The 24,643-nt window shown below is 45.1% G+C and overlaps 2 protein-coding genes across 7 annotated transcripts in view; one reads left to right on the top strand and one right to left on the bottom strand.

Annotated features, from left to right (window-relative positions):
- Positions 1-519, top strand: part of ATP6V1C2 (ATPase H+ transporting V1 subunit C2) — a 67,261-nt gene extending 66,742 nt beyond the window's left edge. For all 5 annotated transcript variants that reach the window (XM_067008152.1, XM_059078406.2, XM_059078407.2 and 2 more), the window contains one exon: positions 241-519. In XM_067008152.1, coding sequence (XP_066864253.1) covers positions 241-330 — 90 coding nt within the window. In that variant the 3' untranslated portion in view covers positions 331-519. The remainder of the gene's footprint in view (positions 1-240) is intronic.
- PDIA6 (protein disulfide isomerase family A member 6) lies at positions 458-24,473 on the bottom strand. 2 transcript variants are annotated; one of them, XM_059078409.2, is made up of 13 exons: positions 24,262-24,473; positions 18,684-18,825; positions 15,347-15,404; positions 14,770-14,896; positions 11,369-11,475; positions 9,523-9,653; positions 9,012-9,126; positions 8,332-8,472; positions 7,469-7,553; positions 7,274-7,346; positions 6,014-6,172; positions 2,082-2,178; positions 458-1,476 (listed from the first exon to the last, which is right to left on the bottom strand). In XM_059078409.2, the coding sequence occupies exons 1-13, from the start codon at positions 24,278-24,280 to the stop codon at positions 1,408-1,410; spliced, it is 1,323 nt and encodes a 440-aa protein (XP_058934392.1). In that variant the 5' UTR covers positions 24,281-24,473; the 3' UTR covers positions 458-1,407. The 2 variants fall into 2 exon arrangements, with proteins under 2 accessions (XP_058934392.1, XP_066864250.1); XM_067008149.1 differs by lacking the exon at positions 24,262-24,473 and adding an exon at positions 19,658-20,159 and having other exon boundaries at positions 18,684-19,593.
- Positions 24,474-24,643: the final 170 nt, after the last annotated feature.

Here is a 24,643-nt window from a genome sequence, read left to right as displayed (position 1 = left end):
TTCTACAGTAAAGGTCAGCCTCTCCACATGGGAGGTACTTTCCAAGAGTGGTACCTGCCAGACTGTTAGGGAAATCTGCGCTTCACAGATGTGGAAGTTTGACAAAAGGCTGTGTGTGTTTGGGGTAGGGGGCGGACTGTAGGGCAGATAACACAGTTGTGCCCGGAGAGCTTTCCTCAAACAGAAAAGTAAAACAAGAAACGAGTTTATGCGCTTAGAACGTGACCATGTCTTTTGTAGGCATCCGTGGAGATCCCTGGATTGCAACTCAGCAACCAAGACTACTTTCCTTATGTCTATTTCCACATCGACCTTGGTCTTCTTGACTAGAAAGATGAGCCGGCACCGCTAAACTTGCACATTTGTGCAAATTAGCACAGACGCTTCTTTCCTTTAGCCAGAGAAGAGTTTAAGTATCCTACAGCATTTAAATTTTTAGAGAAATTGCTCACAAAAATTAGTTACAGTTGGATTTATTTTTTTTAAGTTACAATAAAGAAATGTTCTCAATCCTTTGAATTGTCTCTTCATTTACATTCTAACATAATTCAAAACTTCACTTTTCTGAATGTTTTACATAAATGGGGACTTCCTATACATTGCTAGCCTGCCGCTTATTTCACGTCTTAATGGACATTTTGTGAGGGTTTAATAATAGCGTATTAAAAACCTTCGGCTAAAAAAAAAAACCTTGGGCTAACTGTATAACCAGCTGTATACCCTAGCAGTCGCTGGTGAGGGCCCAAAGACAAAACAGTGGCTGTGGGATATGCAGTTCTCACTTGACAAACCATTGTTTTTCACCCTTCTGTATAAGCTCGCTTTACGTTTCACACTTAACGGTTGAAACTCAGCCTTGCGGGGCACGTGTAAAATCCTGTGTGGTGGCAGGCATCCAGATGGTGTCATGTGAACCACAGGTTTACAGGGAGGAGAGACATCGAGGGCATCCCTTCATAATACTGATTTACTGAATTTACGGTGTGGACACTAATTTCATACATTTATTGGCATTGTCCAAAATAGTTTTATTCTTTAATGGAAAAAAAGCCATTAATATTCAAAGGAAAGGATCACATTAAAAAACTTGTATGTAAGAAACAGCCTCCAAGGACACTCAAGCAGCAGAGTCAGAGGGAGGGAGGAACGCTTCAACAGCCCATCAGTTTTCTTCAAAATATTACTTGACAGAATACAACCCAATTCACCAGCTGTGACAATTCACAGAATTTTTCACTGTTTTCTTGAGACGCAAAAATTCACCGTTGCAGTGTTTTCAAATGACCAATCAGTGTTACTTCTTGGCTAAAAAGGCCACTGGTAGATTCATCTGATTGGAAAGAATGTTCCTTCACTGCTGGAAAATCCGCTCCCAAGAAAACAAGACTGGAGTCTGTGGGGCGCCTCTCATAACTCATCTTTCTCCAGGTCACCGAGCTCCACGTCACTCAGGTCAATGTCGTCTTCCACGGGAAGCTGTAAAACAGAACACCACCATCAGGCCCTGCAGGGTCTATGCAGAACCACAGACAGGGCGACCCTGGACGTCTGACATCTCGTTTTACAGAGCACTAAATTTCCAGACGAGCACTGGTCACAAAGTTCTCCCCCGTCCAGCTCCTGCTTTTAACTTTGCCTATTATTACATAGATAGGAAACTAACAGCTAGTTAACTGGTCCTTTTGAGGGGGGTGGGCAGAAGATACCAGAATAAATGCTAACTTCAAAGCTATAATTTTGTACTTCTCTCAATGAATTCTAGGTTAAATGTTCACTCTACAGGTGACAGTCAGGAAAGCAACCTCACTGCAGTTTATCTCGGCTGTGTCTGTCACGAATATCTATGCCGCGTAGCACTCTGTAACAGGGAGGGTGGGTTGAAGGGTCTTGAGACAGAGAACACCCAGAAGGGCCCATGGGGTTCATTCGTCAGGTTTATGCTCACGTCAGGGCTTAGGTCTGATGGAAAGGGCTTGTTTACGAGTAGCAAAGATGCACAGGGATCGGGAAAGTCAGGGGCTGGAGCCAAGCCCCGACGGCGACGGCGAGTGGGTCCACACGCGGCTCGGTCCGGGGCTCACCTCGCCGTCCTTGCCGTCCCAGGGCTCTCTGGTGCTGATGGCAGGGAACACCCCACCTCCTACGGGGGCCGTAGATCCGCGCCCGAAAGACAGCTCCCTTAGGGGCAAACGAGCAGGGCGCGGGTTAACGATGGACTGCTGATGCGGACGAAGAAAGAACTTTGCAAAAATAACCATCCCCCGCTGTACTTTGCACAGAGGCATTTCTCACCTCTCTCTCCGGAAAAGCACTTCATGAACAGTATTATCTTTACAATCAGGGACATCATCAATGTAACCAGATAACAATATAATGACGTTCCTGACTAAGGCCTTGGCAGTAGGTAAAGCCAGGTACTACCAATAATTAAAAAAAATAGCAAACATATCTTGCTAAAATACAACTTAAGTATGTAAAAGCGATCAGAGTTGACCCAGAACATGGTCTAGACCAACACTAACGCTTGATTAACAAAACTCCACACTAACTTTATTTATTTTATTTTATTTATTTATTTATTTTGTGCTAGGCGGGCCTCTCACCGCTGTGGCCTCTCCCGTTGCGGAGCACAGGTTCTGGACGCGCAGGCTCACGGGCCCAGCCGCTCTGCGGCACGTGGGATCTTCCCGGACCGGGGCACGAACCCGTGTCCCCTGCGTCGGCAGGCGGACTCTCAACCACTGCGCCACCAGGGAAGCCCCCCACACTAACTTTAGAAAGGCTTTTTGAAAGATGGTACCTTAAAACTGAAATCCTTCCTCAGATTTCTAACAGGAAGCAGAGGCACTTAGAACCAGCCCATAGGCACCACAGGCCTCAATGATCTATAGGTGATGGTGGCAATTTTCACACATGTCAAGCTTTCAGACAGAAGAGTTGTACCACAAAACAGTGTGTCAGGTTTTGACTCTGGCAGGTATTGATCAACATTTCCCTGGGAGGGCGTAGAGGCGATCACCAGACTGTGAGCAAGGCTTCTTTATAAAAGGAGCCTCCAAACATTCTCGGTGAAGGGCGCTTAGAATCAGGAGTTCGGGATTAACATTTACACAACACTATGTACGAGATAGATAAACAACAAGGTCCTACTGTACAGCACAGGGAACTATACACAATATCTTGTAATAACCTATGATGGAAGAAAGAATTGGAAAAAGAATACATATACAGCTATATAAATATATGCTTAACTGAATCACTTTGCTGTACATTTGAAACTAACACATTTGTAAATTAATTATACTTCGATTAAAAAAAAGAATACGGGTAAAAGAAAAACAAACAGGATATCAAGTTTCCTGTATGCGTCTGACGATCGTTACTCTGCATGCTGGGAAAAGTGGGTAATTTTCTCCATTGCTTTTGGCTACTTTGCATATTTTACAATGTGTATCGGTGGTTCTGAAATTGAGGGCAATTTTTGCCCCAGCGGACAATTTGGCAATGTCTGAAGATATTTTTGATTGTCACAACTCAACAACCACTGAGTGGGTGTGTGTGTGTGTGTACGCTGCCGGCATCCGGGGGTAGAGGCCAGGGACGCTACTAAACGTCCTGCAATGCCCAGGACAGACACTACCTGGCCCAGAGTGTCCAGGGCGCCCACGCCGAGCGACCTTGACGTGCACATACCAGCTACGTTCAGAAAACAGGATTATAAATATGTAAAAACCCACTTTACCACCGTTCCGTGAACTGCGCCGTACGGGGAGAACAGAGGTAGTCAGCACAGTGCACAGCCAGTCAGACTGGGTCACACGCAGGCTACTACCTCCGCCAGGATGGCGCAATTTACACGGGAAAGGCACAGGCCAAGCCAGGCGCTGGTTTATGTGGGAAATACCAACCCACGTATATAATAAAAAGTCAGCAGTTCTACTTCTTCCTAGTTTTGTGTCCTTAATCAGGTTATTTATTATCTCCGGACATCAGCCTCTAGCTTCCTACTTAATTATGTCAGTGGCAAAAGCAAACAGACTAGAGGAAAGATGTCAAACCTTCAAAAAGGAACAAAACCTTGAGGGCACAGAGTTCAATCATCATTAAAAAAAAAAACAAAAAAGGTTTTTAAATTGCTCAATTACACACTCGCCCTGTGGCTCCATCTTCCTTTTAGGCTAAATGCTAACAGATCTCCCTGCTAACTAAGAAAGCCTAGAGAAGCACGGCCACCGCCTTCAAACTGAACGGCCACGAACGCATATAGTCGGTTGGCCAGAAAGTTCGCTTGACATCTTATGGAAAAACGTGAAGGAACTTTCTGGCCAAGCCAAGATATGACTCAAGCCCTTTTTCACTTCTGGGGGCATATGCACAATTATATACTTACTTACCTTTTCTGGCTGCTACTCCAACGGAACAAAACATGACGTTTTTGGGGGTTTTTTTTGGCCACACCGTGCAGCTTGCAGGCTCTCAGCTCCCCGACCAGGGACTGAAGCCAGGCCATGGCAGTGAAAGCCCTAACCACTAGACCACCAAGGAACTCTCATAACATGACATTCTTAAGGAAAGATGCAGAAACCACTAATGGCACCTTGGGTTGCCCACAGTGTGCAACTGCTGCCCCTACATCCATAAATTGTTAGTTTAGCTTCACCGTTACCGTTCACTTCGATGGGTTGTCTGACAACCCGCGTATACACCCTGACGGTTTTTGTCCTTGGTTCTCCAATAGCCACGCAGAGCGTGGCAGGTGCGTGGACTTTCAAGTACGTACGCTGGTGCCTCCCGCCACCAAGCAGATGTATCTGCCGGCTCTCTGCCCGGCCCCACCCCGGCCAGCTGGAAACAGTCTCCTCACTAGTGATATGCTCCGTACAAGTTCAGTCTTCTCAGAAAAGGAGACTCACGTGTGGCTAGAAACAAGCGTACTGCCACGTTTTGTTTCCTTCCTGTTTGTTACTGCAGACTTTTCTCCACTGGTAATGTGAGGTTTTCTGTTAACTCCGAGACACAAAGTCTGAGAACCAGTGACCTGTATGACCTCGAGCAAAAGTAACTGTCTCAAGTTTCCAACATGCTATTGTTTCTGGAAGCATCTCCCTCCTCTGTGCTTTCTGTGAGTCCGGAGGCTTGATCTCAAGCTTACTTACGACTCTCCTACGTTCCTCTAAGGTTTTCTAGACTGGAATTAGCTGTTGAAAAAGGATGAAGCACACTCGATGAGTATCTTTTCCTGCCAATGTCCCTGAGGGTAGGGATGCCTTTCCTAACTTAAACTGTTCCAGAGACAAGAAGTCAATCGTTCGTTCTTAAATATTTACAAGAGCTTATTACCAGCCAGGCTCTACAGTGGTGACTAGGGGTAAAGTTTTGTGTAAAAGAGTCAACCTTTGTGGAACTCACAGTTAACAGGGAAGAGGCATTAATCAAATTACCACAAATCTAAGAAAAAGTATGGGTTAACATTTTGTACTTGCCTAAATGATGACTAAGTCAGTTTTAGGATGACTTGAACAACAGGGCAGCTTAGCGAGCTTTGTAAATCGGGTTGTGAGTTTGAGAACCTATCATATTGTTTGCACGTTTTGGAGTCGCTTCAGTAAGTGCACTCATTTTCAAATAACTACATTCTAAAGCCAGTGCCCAGGGGTGGAAACTCTGTCACGTGAAGTCGGGGGTACAAAGCATGCTAGGGCGGGAGCGGGTGAGATGGGGCTGCTAGTATCCCACGTGAGACCTTCTGAGAATGAGGACAAGCCCGATGCCAAGTGCACAGAACGGCAAGGTGGCCCCAGAGGACGGATGTGCTAGTATCACCAAGTAGAAGACTTCCATGGCACAGGAAGATGACTCCAAAGCTCTAATTTATAAATGTCTCCAAAATGTGAAATACAAAACCTATTCCAGGTATTGCCTAGTCTATATAAATCTAGTTTGGAACCAAGTACCACAATAGAACCAAACAAAGAAGACAAAACAAAAACAACTCAAAGAAGCAAGAAATTACCTGAGAAACTCATTAATGCCTTGCTCACTGAACGATCCCTTCAGAAGAGCAAATTTCATCTTGCGTGCATTAACAGCTGCCATGGCGGGGTACCCAAACCCTCCAATCCCCAGAGCATTCTCAAGTTCAGACTGGGCTCCGGCTTCCGTCCACAGCCACCTAGAAAAGCAGATCGGTTTTCAGGGCAAAGGTCCCTTTTGAGGTGGTCAGGACCTGACTAACAATTAAAGAACAAAAGATTACACATCTTTTGAATGAAATAGGTGAAAAAAAAAATGAAAAATTAAAGATTAGTTTTTTACAATAATATGTTCTAGATGTGCTCTGAGTAACTACAGTTCCTCTCCTGTGCTCCCTAGACCCGAACCCCAGAAGTCCCCCAAACGGACCGGTCTATCTATTGCACTGTTTTTCCCCTCAGTCCCCAAAATACTGTCCAACAAACCTGATGAATTCTCTCTGTTACCTGAAATCCTACCAACACCGTTTGGGTTGTTATGCACATTCTTTAGCAGTCTAACAACTTCTTTTTAAAGGTTAAGGATATGCCATTATTTAATACGTATCAAAATGCTCAACCACACCTCTTCCCCTGGGACTTCCCGGGCTGTCCCATCCCCGGTCGGGGTAAGATCCCGCATGCCCCGCAGCGAGGCCAAAACAGAAAAAGGAGAAAACCCTCAAAAAACCTCTTCCGCCCACTCGTACAAGGGAGAAGAATAGGGAGCTTGGGCACGCAGCCTTCTGCAGGCGCACAGTAAACGTCTGCTGGACCACCGGAGGCGGCGCGAGGCCACTGCGAGAGGGACAGCAGCTGATACGGACGACACGGAGCACAGAGATCATTAACACGGTGGCAGGAGAGACGAGCTGTGTTGTAAACATTTGCCTGCGTCCGGCCCTCACTCGGAAGAGGGTAAAGAAACACACCTCTGCTTCCGCTTTCTCGATCTAGCCTGCAAGGCCGTGCTAGAATTGAGCTCTGTCACTAAAGGCGTTCTTGCCTGCTAGCCTAGAACCCCACCACTGTCAGAACACGAGTCCTCTAAGAAAAAAAGTGTGCTGGGGTACCAAGAAGTGTGCTATAAATACGAGCCCTGCATGACTTCATTTCCTCCTAGGTGGTATTTTTATCTCCCGAATAAAAAAACATGCCAAAGCGAGCACAGGAACAGAGCCGACGGCAAACACAGAGGCAGCCGCTTCCGCGCAGCACTACCTCTCCCGCCCGGACGACGCTGCGACGGTTCGACAACTCACCCCCACATTTTCTTTTTGTATTTGTCCGCCAACTTCAGAAGAACTTCCAAATAAGAATTTCTGCCTGCAGCTCCTGATGTAAACGGACAAAACCATTTTAAGGTAAAAATAAAGGAAGGGGTAAAACTCATGTCAGTTAAGTGTTCTCGGAGCGGGGAACGCAGCGCCACGAATGGAAAGCAGTGCGCGCCGCACCTGTGTCAAGGATGTGGGGCAGCACGGCCACGACACAGAGCTGGCGCTCGTCACACGTCTTCTTGGCGACGTCCTCGTTGAGGATCTGCGGGGCACAGAGGACACGGGTGTTGCAAGGCCACGTGGCACAGACCCCAGAGGTGAGCTCGCGGGAGCACCGCCACTCTCGTTAAGAGCAAAGCGATCCCAGAGCTACATAAGGCTCTTCCCAAATAACACTTCCGTGCGCATCACAGAAACACCGCGAGGACGCTCTGTGAAGACGTCTGCTCTTATCCCTGAGCCCTCTATCCGCGGTGGTGGTGAGGCATTTGTACACACACACGGTCAGAATACCTGGGCGTAGCCCGGCTACGACATTTCGTCGTCTAGACAGATAAAAACGACACACTTGCACGTATTATATAGTTACATGAATTTGAGGCTCTCTGTGCCTGTGTCCCCGTATTTAGGGTGGAGATTAAAAGCAGGATCTACCTCTAAGTGTTCATAGGAGAATTAAATGAGAAAAATCCACATAAAAGTGCCAGAACTGTGCTTGTCACATGGTCTTGTGCTCAATAAATGTTAGCTACTGTTTTGAGAGCGACAAATGAAAGAATGGATTCGTTCTATTTTTAAGACGCTAAGGTACACTTTTGCTCACAGTGCAATTATCTTGGTACTAAAACTTATATGAGAGGCAGCCATTTTCAGACAAGTTTTCCCCATCTGAAAGTACAAAAACACTCTAAAGAGAGCAGTTTAAAAGAGAAGAGAAAGAGCTTATCTGAAAAGACAGCAAGCTATTACTGCTTTAATATCCTCTATCGCCAGGCTGGAAAAGCTTCCCTCGCTACAAGTGACTGAAGAGGTTTAATTACCTCAAGGAGCTCTGGAGGCGGAGCGTTATCAGAAAACAAATCAAGGGCCCGGGAAACGATGTCGGATCTCGTCCGCCCCCCGTCATAATCCACAGGAGACTCGCCTTTCTGAAATATCTTGATTGTAGGAAATCCCCTAACCTATTAAAAAATAATCAGAGTACAAATCAAGATACCATTTCATAAGAAATAAGATCTTTACGGTTTCTAAAACTACCTTACAGGTAATCTAATGTAACAAAAATATTCCCTAGCCTGCATCCATGTGTAAGGCACAGCACAACAGAGGTCTGTTAATCGGGGGGTTTTAACAGTCTCACTGCCAGGCTTAGCCGAATCTGATGCAAACCCCGGATGTATACTTAACACAGTCCATGTGCTCTAGAACAAATGAACCAACTTCAAAAGCTGTACAAATAACCTGCGAAAAAGCTTGGGCTCACATGAAACACATAGGTAGGTAGTGCAATAGTGAAAACAAAACAAACAAAACTAAAAAACCCCCAACAGTCTTGAGTGTCAGATTTACTTGTTACAACAGTAAAATGACTTAATTTCGTCATTACAAAACGGCTAGCCTCCCCTCTCCCAAGTCCTAGAGAGCCCAGGAGTACTAGACGGTGTAGCAGGTGAAAACACAGGGCATCTCACGAAGACATCAGCCTTGTAAGTACACGCACCTCGTATCGGCTGGCTAGAACCTGGTTAATGGTGGCGTCCACAGCTGCGAGTTTCACTTTTCCCTTCGTTTGCTCTTTTACCTCTGTAGCTGCCGCAGCCCATTCCGGCTCTAGACTGTAGAAAAATACCCGCGCTTTAAAAGTGTATGTTGACTGTAAGCACAGATGCTTTAACTGGTATGTGCATTTCTGCCCAATCCGGCTAGATCACGCTCGGGAAGCGCTCTGTGTGCGGCTTTACGAAAGGCACGACGCCCCCTCCACGGTCACGTCCTGCTCCTTTGTCCGCCACGCCTCCCCAGTCTGGAGGCCAGCTCCCCGTTAATCACTGAGAACGTGACAGAGGAAACACTCGGCCCTAACGCCGACGTTTAACATTCATTCAGAGCCGGAGCTTTTGGGGAGAAGATCCTGGAGGTTACCTATGACCTGGTTCAGCTCGTTCAAAGTGAGCCACGTGGACAGACTAAAAGCACCTGACTTAAAAAAGGACCGGGTACAGAGCACTTACTTTTTGCAGTGTCCACACCAAGGAGCGTAAAACTCCACCATCCAAACATCTTCACTGTCAAGAACACTCTTATCAAAGGTGTCGTCCGTCAGCTCAATCACATCCTTCTTACTCGAACTGTCACTTCTACCCTGTCATTTGTGACATGAAACCTTACGTTACAACTTGGCCAAAAAGAACACTAATCCTATTCTAAATATATCTATAACAACAATCATTTCTACAACTTAAAGTTTTGAGTTCTTCTTTCAACTGAAAGCTGTTCTACTCGGATTGGGGACATTCCTTCCTATTATTCTTTTTACTTGGCCAACACTACTTATTTGCAAACCATCAGCAGTACACCCCGTGTAACACGGAATGTGTATCTGAACTCCCCCCGCTCCCTCCATTAAGAGAAACCTCAGCAGGGCGCAAAGAACCCCCTTAATAACACCATTCTAGTTCAGAGCAGCGCTGGTGCATCCCGGGACATCCAGTTAGTACCTCTTCATGAAGTCCCTACCACTTAAGAAAGCTAAAAATAACATTTAATCCTTTTATCTTTTCAAAGCATTTTCTTCAGTACTAACCCTACAAAGCAGTCAGAATGGCTATAGTGCTTTCTGCCGCCTGGACCAGAAGCCACGGGGGCAGGAAAGACAACGGGCTCGTGAAATGCCTGAGTCTGAGATAAAAGGCAAAAGCACGGCATCTCTGGTAAGCTCGGAGTCTGTATAAAGAAGCTAGTCTTACTGGCCTCCTAAAAGAGCGAAGGGCCGTGTTTGCATGTGCAGGCGGACCTCGGAGAGCCTGCGGTTCGGCTCCAGGCTACTGCAACGAAGTGAGCATCGCAATAAAGCGACTCACGCGAATGTGCCGCTCTCCTGGTGCACATGAAGGTTATGTTTACACTACCCTGTAGTCTATTAAGTTGCAATAGCATTATATCTAAAAGACAATGACCATACGATAATTAAAAAATACTTCAGTGCTGAAAAACGCTAACCCTTATCCGAGCCTCTAGCAAGTCATAAGCTTTTTGTAATAGTAACATCAAAGATCACCGATCAAGATCACCATAAATATAATGAAAAACTTTGAAATATTGCAAAAATCACCAAAACGTGACACAGTGAGCAAATGCTGTTGGAAAAAAGGCACCAAGAGGCTTGCTCGACGCAAGGTTGCCACAAACCTTCACTTTGTAACAAATGCAAGGATCGGAGAAGTGCAATACGACGAGGTGCCCGTGTGTACCAGGAAGAATTCAATGCCTTTTTGCAAGAACGTAACTTCATCATGGTTCACCATCACATTTCACACACAGCAAGCTATAACACCAATCCAGAGAACAGCAATCTTCTTCCCTGCCCATTTATGTAAAGATGTCCAGGGATTTCAGCCTAATTGCCGCAGACACGGGCCAAGAGGTCACCCAAATCTCATCCACGTTTGCCCGAAGTTGCCCTGGAGGAGAGCTGGTCTCCCTCTCTCCACTTTGGAACTACAAACGCCATGGAAGCCAGAATCCGACTCCCAGGGCCTGGGGCTCTTTCTCCCACTGTAGGCCAGACTCTCGTCCTTCGGCCCTGGGCCGAGGAAGCCACCTCGGGGCGTGCCTCCCGGCCCGCGGCTGTGGCGGATGCCCGAGGACTGGCTACAGCGCCCGGGATTCTGAGGGGCCACACGAGTAGGCTGGGTGTCTGATTCCCTTTTGGAGTCGCTTGACTCAACCTCCTATTATTTTTTAACTGAAAGTCCACCAATTTAAAACATTTTCAGAAATAATTATCTTCTACGCGGAGTTTACAGCCAGGCTTCAAAATCCCGCCACATTAAAAACGGACATTATACACAGCCTTACTTGTTTTCCAGAACTATATCCGCCACTCCTGCCCCCAAGGCGGTCCTTCACGAGCTGGCGCAGAGCACTGAGAGCGGCGTCTACGATGGCGTCACCAGTTCTGCCACCTACGGGAGACAGCGGGCCATCAGCTGAGCGGGGGCGGGCGGGCTGGGGGCCTGCACCTGACGCTCCCCCAAGACTTGAACCTTTGCATACCTGTCAGCTTCATCTGACGTTCAAATACACCTAACACCACGTGTATCTTTAAGACAGAGCCAGTTTCTTCCAGAATGTATTTCCTGCTAGACTTTACGCTGGGAAAACGAAATCCTCTTCTTCAGTGTTAGGTTACTAGTGTGAACAAGGACCTTCTGTTCACCCATAAATACCTTCTACTATTGAGAACAGTTCACAAATGTTTACTGAATGTATAACATGTACACAGATGAAAAAGGAGGTTATCTAGTTAAGAGAGCAGGGGAAATTTCTAAACACAAAGTACCAAATGAGGCAAATGGAAAAACTGTTTCTATGAGATAATAAGAAGTAGGATACGAGGGGTCCGAAGCTAAGAAACTGGAAAGCAATCCACTGTTTTCTACCTTGCCTAAAACACTTATTTTGGGCTTTTCGGTTCTGTAGCTGAACTTACTCCTAATATAGGAAGTAACAAGTCCCGTATTAAAGATAGTGACAATAGCCTTTGGAAGTTTACCAAAAACTATGCGCTCAAGAAGAAGTCAGGGGACTATTAACTGACTCAGAAGAATACGGATAATATATGCCTTGAGACTATCTTCAGACTTCAAAGGCAAAACTAACAAAATCTTTTTAGAAAGTTTCTTCTTTCTTCTCCTTTTTTTTTGGGTACGCGGGCCTCTCACTGTTGTGGCCTCTCCCGTTGCAGAGCACGGGCTCCGGATGCGCAGGCTCAGCAGCCACGGCTCACGGGCCCAGCCGCTCCGCGGCACGTGGGATCCTCCCGGACCGGGGCACGAACCCGTGTCCTCTGCATCGGCAGGCGGACTCCCAACCACTGTGCCACCAGGGAAGCCCCTCTTCTCCTTTTTTAAAAATAGAGTTTTCTAATCGAACTGCCCAGGAAGAGAGAAAAACTAAGAACGCTTCAGACTTGACATTAGAAAGAAAATACAGAACAGCAGCATTCGGAGTGTATTCAGATCATCCTGTACTACATCCTGGCTGAGATTACCAAGCACGTCGCTCCCTAAGACAGAAAGGCAAGACCTCAACATAAAAACAACCTTCTGCTCCTTATCTACTGCAGACACCTCGGCTTTCTAAACCAGTGCCCCTTCTACCACCCATCTCCACCTGGAAATATATCAAATCAAGAAAAACACTAGGGGGACTTCCATGGTGGCACAGTGGTTAAGAATCTACCTGCCAATGCAAGGGACATGGGTTTGATCTCTGGTCCAGGAAGATCCCACATGCCACGGAGCAACTAAGCCCGTGCGCCGCAACTACTGAGCCTGCACTCTAGAGCCCGCGAGCCACAACTACTGAGCCCATGTGCCCCAACTACTGAAGCCCGCGCGCCTACAGCCTGTGCTCCGCAACAAGAGAAGCCACCATGATGAGAAGCCCGCGCACCGCCACGAAGAGTAGCCCCAGCTCGCTGCAACTAGAGAGAGCCCGCGCACGGCAAAGACCACCCAATGCAGCCAAATAAATAAATGAAGTAATTTTTTAAGTGAAAATATTAAAAATAAATAAATAAATACACTAGGGAAAAAGACAGAGAGGGTTTTCTCACTCTAGACCAAGGGTGAGCAAACTGTTCCTGCAAAAGACCAAACAGTAATTATTTTCGTCTTTGCAGGCCATACTGCTGCAGCCACTCAATTCTGCTGTTTCAGTGTGAAAGTAGGCATAGACCACATGAATGAACAAGTGTGACTGTGTTTTAAAAAACTTCATTTACAAAAACAAGCAGCAGGCCAAACGCTAACCCCTGCTCTAAACATTCCATTTTTGCAAGTTAGCAAAATGAACAAATTATATTCCAAAGCAGAAAAGCAGGTGGTTAGTCAGAAAATGAAACTGATCATTTTATGGAACTTTAGAGCTGGGGAGTCTAGGAGAAATGATGTGTCTAAGGCCGCATCTCCAAGTATTTTGACCCCCGTCTTGGTGAGGTACCAACCACACCAACATTTACCAAGTTACATGCTTTACATGTACTATTTCAGTGAAACTTCCAGTAGCCTAAAATAGGTTTTCACATCCCCATTTACAACCAAGAAGCAGATCAGAGAGATAAGGAATTCTGTTTAGCCAGCAGTTAAACCCAGGTCAGGCTGTCTTCAAAGCTCACTCCATAGTTTCTCTGCTCCCTTCACATTCCCTTTTCTGAGAATGTTTTCTCAATCCCCTGGATACAATGCAGGACATCAAGTACAGATAAGACAATAGTCACTTTGTTTTTATCGTGATGCCGATTCTCCTCCCCCTCCAACCCTGAAAACTTGTTCTTCTCACATAAAGCAAAACCTAAGATTTCAGACTCTAAGTTTAGTCACTTATATGCCCCTTGTAACAAAATCTTTTTTAAAACAAGATCAAATGAGCCATAATTTCAACTTTAGATACATTGTGCCCAATACTTTTATTGGACCCTGGATATGGCTCAACTTAGCAATTCTGACTGACGTCTTAAATAACAGGCGATTCTGTAAAAGAGCAGGGAGTCTGCGCCAAAATCCTCTCCCCACTTGCCTCAGTGACTCACAGCAGATACAATTTACCACTATCTACAAAATGGAGAACTTGTGGTACTTCTTTATTATCAATAGTTTACAAGACTAAATAATAGCTTTACTATTCAGATACTATACATGTTTACAAGGCATAAAGATTCATGGGCAAAATACTCCATAGTAATAGCAATAGTTCAAACGGACTTTCAAATTACAGGACGCTTCTTTTTCCGCGCTGATACGCTACACCCGCCCCACAGTGTAGGGACGAGCAATCGGAGCGAGAAAACACTTGCAGATCTTTCCAACTATTAAGTAATTACAGAAACTTATTAAATATTACGTAACTATAAAACATCCAGGAACTAGTATTTTTAAAAAACTGTAATGAAAAAGAGGGAAGCACAAAACATCATTACTCTACCACTGCTAAGCCCGTGTGGGCCTAACCTAGTATAAACAATAATAAAAAAACTTTTACCTGTTTGACACATATTTAATCTTTAGAGCAACCCAGAAGAGGTAGGAATTACTCTATACCATTTGACAGATAAGGAAATTCAGTCACGAGGAGGGCGAGAAACTTGCAGGTAGCAGGGCCAACAGGTTACAGAATCCCAGGTTCTCTATTTTCTACCTACCTGCTCAGATTAAAATTCCAACCAATGGAATGAAGTAATTAGGAAAAGGCCTTACCCTGATAATCTTCTGGTTGGTTTTTATTAGATCCAAAAATCTTAATGGTAGGAAATCCCTGAACACCATATTGCCCTCCCAGGGACTGATGTTTATCTGCGTCAACTGCACCAACTTTTACAACGTCCTGTGGAAACATAAAAGAAATACCGATCCTTCTTTCAACCAGAGCAGATTCCACCAGAATCCATCATCTGATGATGTAGACTCAGAGGCAAGAGGATGAAGGGCCAGGTTCCATTTGCCGACAGAATCAATGAGCACTTGAGCCTGGGAAACCACTCCTATACGGAGAGCCGGGCAACGTCAAGTCAGCCTCTGAGGAGACCGTGCAGCTCCCAGAATTAGCACGACTCAGCGCAATCATGCCACTGAACTGGGAAACGGGATTCACAAAAGGAGACAAGATACAAATCAGAATGTACAGTATCCCTTTGCTCCCCACGTAATTCTGGCACCAGAACAAGAGTGCTGGGCTGCAATACGCAAATTAACTTCCTATTGTACATTAAGCCCATTTACTTCATTAAACTTATTTTAACATACACAAGTGAAGGTGGACATCTCAGAAACTCACTTTTAATGCGGTCGCTACTTTCTTCCATTCTGGTGTTAACCGCTGGCAGTGGCCACACCTTTCAGGGGATGAAAACACAAAGAAGGCAACAGTTCAGTCTTTGACCCCCAATTCAAGGGACCTCCACCAACCGTCTCCTGAGTGACACGCACTGAGGGTGGGGACCTGCAGGGAGAACAGCACTAAAGCAACGCGAGCGGTGACCTGAAGGGACGCCTGTCCCGACTCTACTATGATCCTCTTTCATATCATAATAAAAAAGCTTCCAAATTACTGCCGAGTTAAAGTGTACTTAAAGAGTTTAAACAAACACGATCATTCTCAACTCTCCCTGAGTGGAAACTTTGGTGTTTATCTGGTCAAATGCGCCTCACGTGTGGTCCCAGTTGTACGGCTTGGCAAAGTGCAGGTTCTTGGGCCCCAAGAAACCAGAGTTCCTAGAGAAGGGGTTCAGGAACCTGTATTTTAATAAGTTCTACTAGTGATCCTTAAATCTATGAAGGTTTGATAGTCCCCGATCTAGTCCAAACTCTTCATCTTATAGATGAGGCAACTGTTTTAGAGTCTAGATCTCCAGTGCCTAAATCTCAACGTTCTTTGGCTCCCACGAGCAGCTTGTAGAGGTAAAAAGGCACATGTAGTCCCAATTTAGTATGGCTAACAAGTGAAAAGCACTTGATACCGCGAGGTGGTGATAAAAGAACACGAATGAGTGACAGAGACAGAGACACATGAACACAAGGAAAAATAATCTTAATCTTTTAGGTACCAGTACCTGAAAAGAATTATCGTGAAATATAACACACACAGAAAACTGCTTTTAAACATTATATACACAGAAATCTGTTATGTTTATACCAGTCATCGCGGTTATAGGTAGCTGTATTATTTTCATCACTGTATAATACCCATTGTATGAAGACAGCATAGCTAGTTTATCTATATAGGTGACTTTTTCCTTTTATAAACAAAGTAAACTTTCTTCTAATTCGGTCTCTAAGGACCTAATGAGCCAATGCCACATGCCAGCACACGACGAGCACTCTTCATACAGGGTTTCATTTAATCAGCACAACCACCCTGGCAAGCAGGCTTTGTCATTTTCATTTTACAGATGATGAAACAGAGCCTGCGAAGTTAAGAAACACTCCCAATACCACCCAGTGACAAAGCTGCCTGACAGGTCTTCCTGGCTCCAGATCCCACATTCTTAATCACTATGTAACATCACCTTTCATAGGGGCTTAAGCTTAATCCAATATTTAATTTAATTTAATTTATTTATTTATTCTTGGCTGCATTGGTCTTCACTGCTGTGCACGGCTTTCTCTAGTTGCGGCGAGCGGGGGCTGCTCTTCGTGGCGGTGCCCTGGCTTCGCACCGCCGTGGCCTCTCTTGCTGCAGAGCACAGGCTCCAGGTGTGCAGGCTTCAGTAGTTGTGGCGCACGAGCTTAGTTGCTCCGCGGCATGTGGGATCTTCCCGGACCAGGGCTCGAACCCGTGTCACCCGTGTTGGTAAGTGGATTCTTAACCACTGTACCACCAGGAAAGTCCAATCCAGTATTTTAAAAGTCAGGATCTTTCAGCAAAACGTCCTGAAATGCTGATCCTACATACTACATATACAGTATGTTTTGCTATTTAGGTGAGCTACTTAGAAGTCCAGGAGTCAAAATTTTATAGGACTTTGTGCCTCTTTAATTTCAGTTTATTCTAATGAAATAAAGACTCAAATCAGAGATTGTCAGAGTATATACCCCCTTCAATTCCAATGTGAAGCAATGTAAAGACAGATCAAAATGCCAAAAATATAAATACAGCAGCACACCCTGTAACTCAAGGGTTCGTCAACTGGGGTCTATGAATCCCCAAAGGACTGGTGGATAAAAATTGAGGGGCTCTGTGAACTTTGATGGGGAAAGAAAAAATACTCTATTTTCATTAACCTGTAATTGAAATTTAGGATTTCCTTCAGTTATAAACATTAATAACATATCATAGTTGGTTAGTACTTGTGACTCTGTCACAAATAAAATCACAGCTATTTTCTTATCACCACTATAGTTGTTGCCGGTATCTTTAAACATCATTTATGTTCATCACTGTTTCAGAATTATGGTAGCTGTTAGATGTTGGTATTTACGTTCCAGTAAACATAATCATATCAAGATTTATTTTGATATTTTAATAATGTTATTCCAATGTTTTAGGTTTCCTTTGTGATCCTATAGCCTTTATTTTATACATGTGTATTTGTTGGTTTTTTGTTTGTTTTCATTAAAGGTTTTAACTCCATAAACAATACTGTTTTTTTTTGTGTGTGTGTGTGGTACGCAGGCCTCTCACTGTCGTGGCGTCTCCCGTTGCGGAGCACAGGCTCCGGACGCGCAGGCTCAGTGGCCATGGCTCACGGGCCCAGCAGCTCCGCGGCATGTGAGATCTTCCCAGACCGGGGCACGAACCCATGACCCCTGCATCGGCAGGCGGATTCTCAACCACTGCGCCACCAGGGAAGCCCCAACAATACTGTATTTTGACTGCACAGATGACCCTTGAATAACATGGGGGTTAGAAGTGCTGACCCTCTGCAGCGGAAAATCCGCATGTAACTTTACAGTCAGCCCCCTGTATCCATGGAGTCAACCAACAGTGGATTGTGTAACACTGTAGTACAAATTTGTTGGAAAAAAAAAAAAATCCACATATAAGTGGACTTGCGCAGTTCACACCTGCGCTGCTCAAGGGTCAGCTGTATGAAACGGGGCACTATTAATTTCAATGGTAATTACAAGTTTGGTTTTTTTCCCCCCAGAAATAGATGTAAGGCAAGATAAGATCTTTAAAATCAAACCAAATTTTCTAATTACATATTTTTGGAAGCAACCCTCTTCAAGAAACAAAATGGAGTCAACCACTGGTTCTTCCCTTTCCTTTGCCCGATATTCTCTCTGCATAAAATCAATTTCCCTTCCATCTTCACCCCACTTACCTCATCATAAAGATGTATCTTCTTAAAATTAATGTTTTTTTTCCTTCCTTCTTTCTTGCAACTATTAGCTACTTCCACCATTTTTTTGGTCATTGGCTCCATCTCTGCACCCTTTAACAGACTCAATCAACAGTTTCCCCTCTCCTCTACCTCTTTTATTTATTTATATTTTGCCATTATGAAATCTATTCTTATTAGTTTTACATGGATGTGTCCTCTACCTCTTTTAAACAATCAGTAAGCTAGGTAGGTAAATGAGATGGCTGAATAAAATTACATTTTTATGTAGTATTTTTCTTAATTTGATAAAGTACCATAAATAACTGACAACTATTTTATAATACTTACCATGGAGCATAGAATTCTACAAGCCACAAACTATCACTCTGAATAACTTCTCGGTTGAAGTTTGATGGAGTTAATTCGATTACATCATCACTAGACGAATACAGACCATTAACTGCTATAAAGAGGGTACAGCTCATCAGACCTGGAGTAACAACAAAAAGCACACCATCGACATCAGGGTTCAGGCTCTGACAGGAAACCTGGGCCACCAAAGTCCTTTTCAACTGACCAAGGCCCTTCACAGAGGAGAGCCTGGCTCAGCTCTCTCCTAACCCCCTTCTCCCCAACGCCCACCCCCAGCCTGGCTGCTGTTGGAGCCCCTGGAATTTTACTCCCCCCTGGTGCAGCGCTGAACAAGGGAACACACAGCCCACACCCTCATCTCTTGAGCTGCCTTGGGACCAGATTTAAATACTCTTCTCAGAGCTTTTCCTATACTAACACCTTCATTCTGTACAACCACACTGTATGAGGCGGTACTATTATCACCGTTTTATGGGCAAGGGCACTGGAAAATGGGGAAGTTACATCTAGCTCTGTGACCCTGGATAATCCACATGGCATTTCTTGTGTTATTCAGTTGCAGTATTAGCATGCTACCTTTATTAAAGCTTATTGATAGGAAAAATAATTATTTGCCTCCCCTACTAGACTGTGACTCTCTTAAGGGCAAAGACTGTTTTTTAAATATTTTTCTTTCTACTAACACTATCCATGGCACATCATCAGGCACTCACAGTGTTGCAGAATGAGCTCCGAAAGAATGTTCATGTGAACAAAGTTATAAAGGAAGGATAGAGAGTCTGTATTATTAATAGCATAGTTTAGCCACACTGTGGACCGAGTGTATTTTTGTTGCTACTCTGGGAACTTACATGCAGATTATAACAATTACACAGAAAAACAAGTTCTGAACTGATATTTTATTTTATTTTATTTTTATTATTTATTTATTTTTTTCCCACCGCCCCCGCCTGAACTGATATTTTAAAAACCCAAGTTTTCTGAACTGGTAATATCAGAATTTTACTTCCTTTAAATTTGTCTCTGTATGTATACACAGACAAACAACATAAATTATATGTTATATATGAAATTTTATAAAATATATAATGTTTTCTAACTGCATTGTCTAATATCTCAATAATGCTAAATAACAGAAAGTTTTTTTATTTTAATAGGTATATGTTCCCATTAGGTTGAAACAGATAAACTTAATGATATTAAAGAAATTTCTATTACTTTCTTTTCAGCATCTATGAAGATGACTATATAATTTCCTTCTTTTAATCTCCTGATGCAAAGAATTATAAGAGACTTACCTGTCTTCTAGGAAAGCATGTGTGTATATGCCACCTTCGTCAGTCTCACACGCTTACTTTGTAAACAGAATTTGGAAGATTTCAAATGGAACTTTTTGAACCACCCAATGGTAAACGTCTTCTGGAATAAGCGTGTACACTGGTGTTGATTGTTCTATTGCTAAATCTTCCACCTTATACTTGCAAGGCACTTTGAAATCACTTTCAAACGCATTGCATCCACTTGATTTTTCACAGCACTACTAACGAGAACGTGGGAATCATCCCTATTTTGTAAATAAGGAAACAAGGGCAGATAGAGAGCAAGTGGCCCATCTGTGGTCACACATATAACTGGTAGAGCAGCTCCCTGACTTCTACTTCCAAGCTCTATCCATTAAACCATGTTGTCTTTTTAGTGTTCAAGATAAAAATGTTCAGTACGCCATGGGCATAACAGATTAACAACTACGCTGTTCGAGAACACTGCATGTGAATGATAGACATGACTAGTATTGCAGGAACTTAACTGTGGACCTTACTAAGGGTGATGTGAAGCCACTAAAGGGTTACCATGCAGGGGGTATGATCAGATTTGCTTTCTATAAAGACCATTCTGGCTGCAACGTGGACAGTGGATGGAGAATTATCAGGAGAGTGGTTTCACATAAACCAGAGGAGAGATGGAATGAGCAACAGTAACAAAGGCTACTGGGAGGTAAAGTAGGAACGACTGCAAACTGTCCACTGGATATAATGACAGGGAGGTCACTGGGGTCCCGGGCAGTTGAGGTACAGTAGTGAAAGTAAGCAGCAGTCAGCCTGCACAAGGCTGGAGAGCAGGAGGGGACAAGCTGGTGAAAATCATACAATAACTCTTTCAACAAGTTTCTTAGAAAGAGCAGGAGACAGGGGGAAAATGGGGGATAGAAGGAAGCTTTCTTTTTAAAGATGGGAGTGAGCTGAGCACAAAGTGAAGAAATAGGTGGGGGGAGAGGCTAAAGTACAGGGAATAATGTAACAAAATGCCTGAATTAGGAGGCTGGGAGGGAACCCAGAGTCAGTGATGGGGGGTAGCTTGCAACCCAATGACCTCGTCTTCCATTTCAAGAGGTGGGAAAGGGTGTGGATGGAGGTCAAGCCAAACCAAGTGAGGCTCCCTTGATAACTGCTGTGCAACACAGCAGCCGCTGGCCACACACGGTTACCCCAAACTGAGGTGGGCTGTAGGTGTAAAAAGCACACCAAATCGCAGAGACTTGGTAGGGGAAAAATGTAAATTATCTCATTAATGTTTCTGATATTGATTTCCTCTTGAGATGATATTTTAGATAATACTGGATAAATAAATATATATTAAAATTAATCTCACCTACTTTTTTTGTCTTTTTAAATGTGGCTACTAGAAAATTAAAAATTACATACAAATGTGGCGTTACATTTCTACTGGATGGCGCTACTTACGCTCTTCACTGCTGCAGGAGAGATTACAGAGTTTGACATATTTAATAAAGCAAGTAAAGCAAGAACCTAAGCAGAGACAGTCCTAATTCTGAGTAAGCCTGAGAGTAAGACTGGTCTTAGAAAATCCTCTATGGAGATCTACTACATTTAAAGACGTTTATCTTCTTTAAAAAAAAAAAATCCGTATGAATTATTAGTTCTTCAATATACTGAGCTCCTTGTGAAAGTTTTGAAAATGAGAAAAGCAAAGAAAGAAAAACTATCAACAGTCCCACCAGAATGAACTATTAATATTTTGGTGGGTACTCTTAACTAACATATCTCTACACTACACAGAGGCCTAAAAATTTATATAAATGTGATCTTACTACATACCTTCCCTTCTGTAACCTTTTTTCACTCAAAATAAGTTACATTTTCTACATAAGTACCCATTACCCGCCATGTAACCATTTTAAATGGCTGTATCATGTTCCTAATCCACTACTGACATAATTTGATGGTCTCCATTTTTTTTCTATTAATAGGCCAATGTTAAAAATTCTAATACTTCTTCCCTCCTCAAATAAACATGATTATTTCAGAGACAATCTAACAAGGGGAATGGGGTATGGCTAACATTTTGATATATGTATCTGTCCAACTACCCTCCAAAAACTGACAACTTAACTAAGAATAACACTTACACAGCACTACGGACCATTAGCTCATTTACTCTATGTGGTGTGTACCATCATGCCCACTTTTAGCACAGGACATGGAGACCAGAAAAGGTAACTTGCCTAAGGCCACGTAATTAGAAAGAGTGCCTTGCTATGCAACCCCAAATTTTAACCAAAGGACTGGAGCCTACAGAAGAATAACCCCAGGAGGGGCATTCTATGGCCTGTGGCAGGAGCATTACTTTCTTTCCCTCCTCATGCCCATCAGGGACAGCAATAAAGAATGTACTCTCCTCCTCCTGCTGTGTCAAGCAGGCCGGAGTCATCAAAGGATGAACCATGACTGTCTACCTCAGGAATGTGCCTCCTTTCTGTATGAAGACGGTCATGCCTAACGACACTCAGCAGAACATGAACTTGAGCTTTGCTTCCCCCCTAGTAAGGAGGCTGGACTTTTCTTACTTGTCTATAAAGTGGCCTGGTTCTCACAGGAGCATTCCCTCCTTATAAATGGCTGTCAATGGAAATGTCTTGATAAAGGTTCAAGACCTAAGTTCCTTAAAAGGCAGTAAGACCTAGTAGGGTTACAAGGAAATCAAACACGCTACTCAGAAAAACATCAGAAGAGGTACAAATTCCAACAGCAGAAAAGTAGTCCGTAACTACCCCTACAAAACCCCTCAGCCCACTTAAGATGATAAAGTAGGTCAAGGCTGACCAATACTGTTCTGTTTCTAAAATTCACTTGGCCATTCCACTCACTGATAACGAGCACCGACGGGAAACGGGAACATCCGAGGGTCTAGAATCTATGTGAGCAGAGTCTGTGGCCTCCCATGATTCCTCCAGGGTAGTTAAGGATGTTATAAATCCACGTCACTAACATCTCTGTCCCACACCTGCTAGCAAGAATACATGGTCCCAAAGCACTCCTCCAGAAACTGAGAGGGCGCCCCAAAAGGCTGACTACATTTATTATAATAAGGAATTAATTGTAAGAATCCTACACCTTCACAGCCCTGTCTGAATTCACTCGCAGGCAACTAAACAGAAACTAAGCTCTTTCCCCCTCATCTATTCTCTCTACGGTAATACGGAAAATATTTCTATCATGTTTACTCTCTTTAGCCATATATAAACTCCTTAATCCTGAGAACAACCCTATGGAGTACTAGCCCAGAGTGGTTAAGTAACTAGCTCCCAGTCACACAGCTAGGAGATGCGGGGGGGACGGAGGGCTGGGACTCAAACCCTGCTACGTGGATCCACAGTGTTCAGGTATCCACTGTCAGAGCACCTTGGCTGGGACCAAGGGGAGCCCAGGAAGGAACGGGATCCTCAACCTCCCGACTGTAGTCTCTAAAACTGACATTTACAGAAGTCCAGAAAGTCTGGGTTCAATTTGGTTGTTAGAAGTGCAATCACATTTAAAGCGCTCTTGCATCGTAACACCCGCTTTAGGAAGGTACTGTTGCCTTTTAAGGAAACTATCCTGATTTATTTCAGGACCGGATTTTGATAGTTCAGGTTTTTTAGAAGTGGGAATTCCATAAAACAGGTGGCGCCGACAACTTTCAGTGTGAGGAGCCCGTGACTCTCCCGTACACACTCGAGGCCCAGAACAAGGTCCCCCTTCTAGGTGGCCCCCCAGTACCCAACCTCGGCCAGGGATCAGCCATAGCCGGTCTCAGGGCTCAAAGGCAGCTCCCGGCCTTCGCTCACACCCGGCCCGCCCGACGCCGCCCCTTCACCGAGGCCCGGCACCGGCCACTCGGCGCCAGGCGACCTGGGTTCGAGCCCGGCCTCGGGGCTCCCGCCTCCGGCCGCGCTCGCGCACACGCTCCTCCCGGGTGGGAGGAAGTCGCCCCCACCAAGGGCGCCCTCACCTCCCCACGCGCCCCGCACTTCTGCCTGAGGGCCCGCGCAGGGGGCTCTCGGCCAAGAGCAGCCCCAGCCCCCGGAGCTCCCCCACCGCCCCCATGGGCTTCCCCTACTGCGTCCTCCGCGTGGGCCGGGCCAGTGACCCTCCCCGCCAGCGCGGGCCCGGCCAAGGCCACGCACCCGCTCGCTCCCCCGTCCGCGGCCTGCCATGGGGGTTCCCGGTCTCCCAGGCTGCCCCTCCACCCCCCGGACGAAGAGGCCTGCGCCTACCAAGCACCAGGCGAGCCATGCTGAGGGCCGGGGCCACAGCGTAGTCCTGCCACCGCCTCCCTCCGCCGTACCGCGCCCCCGCCACCCCACGTCCAGTCCTCGGTCCGCGAGGTAAACGCGGGGCGGTGCGGCAGGGGCGGGCCGGAAGACGTTCCCAAGCCGTGGCCGCGGCTTATTGGTCCCGACAGACTTCTCTCATTTGCATAGCCAATGGGAGGCAGCCGGGTAGAGATTACCGGTTTGGGTTTTTGAGGGGGCGGGGCGAACGACGGAAGGCCGGACTAGCTGGGGGCGGGGCAGGCCAGCCCCTCCATCCCGCGTGTCCCTCACGTACCTACGGTCGCTCCTGGGCTCTCCGTCCTTTTCTCTCCAGGAGTACAGT

Source organism: Kogia breviceps, chromosome 11, assembly GCF_026419965.1.
Source record: "Kogia breviceps isolate mKogBre1 chromosome 11, mKogBre1 haplotype 1, whole genome shotgun sequence".
In the NCBI taxonomy this organism is placed as follows: Eukaryota; Metazoa; Chordata; class Mammalia; order Artiodactyla; family Physeteridae; genus Kogia; species Kogia breviceps.
Note: the sequence above shows the minus strand (reverse complement) of the source record. Positions and strands in the feature narration are given on the sequence as shown.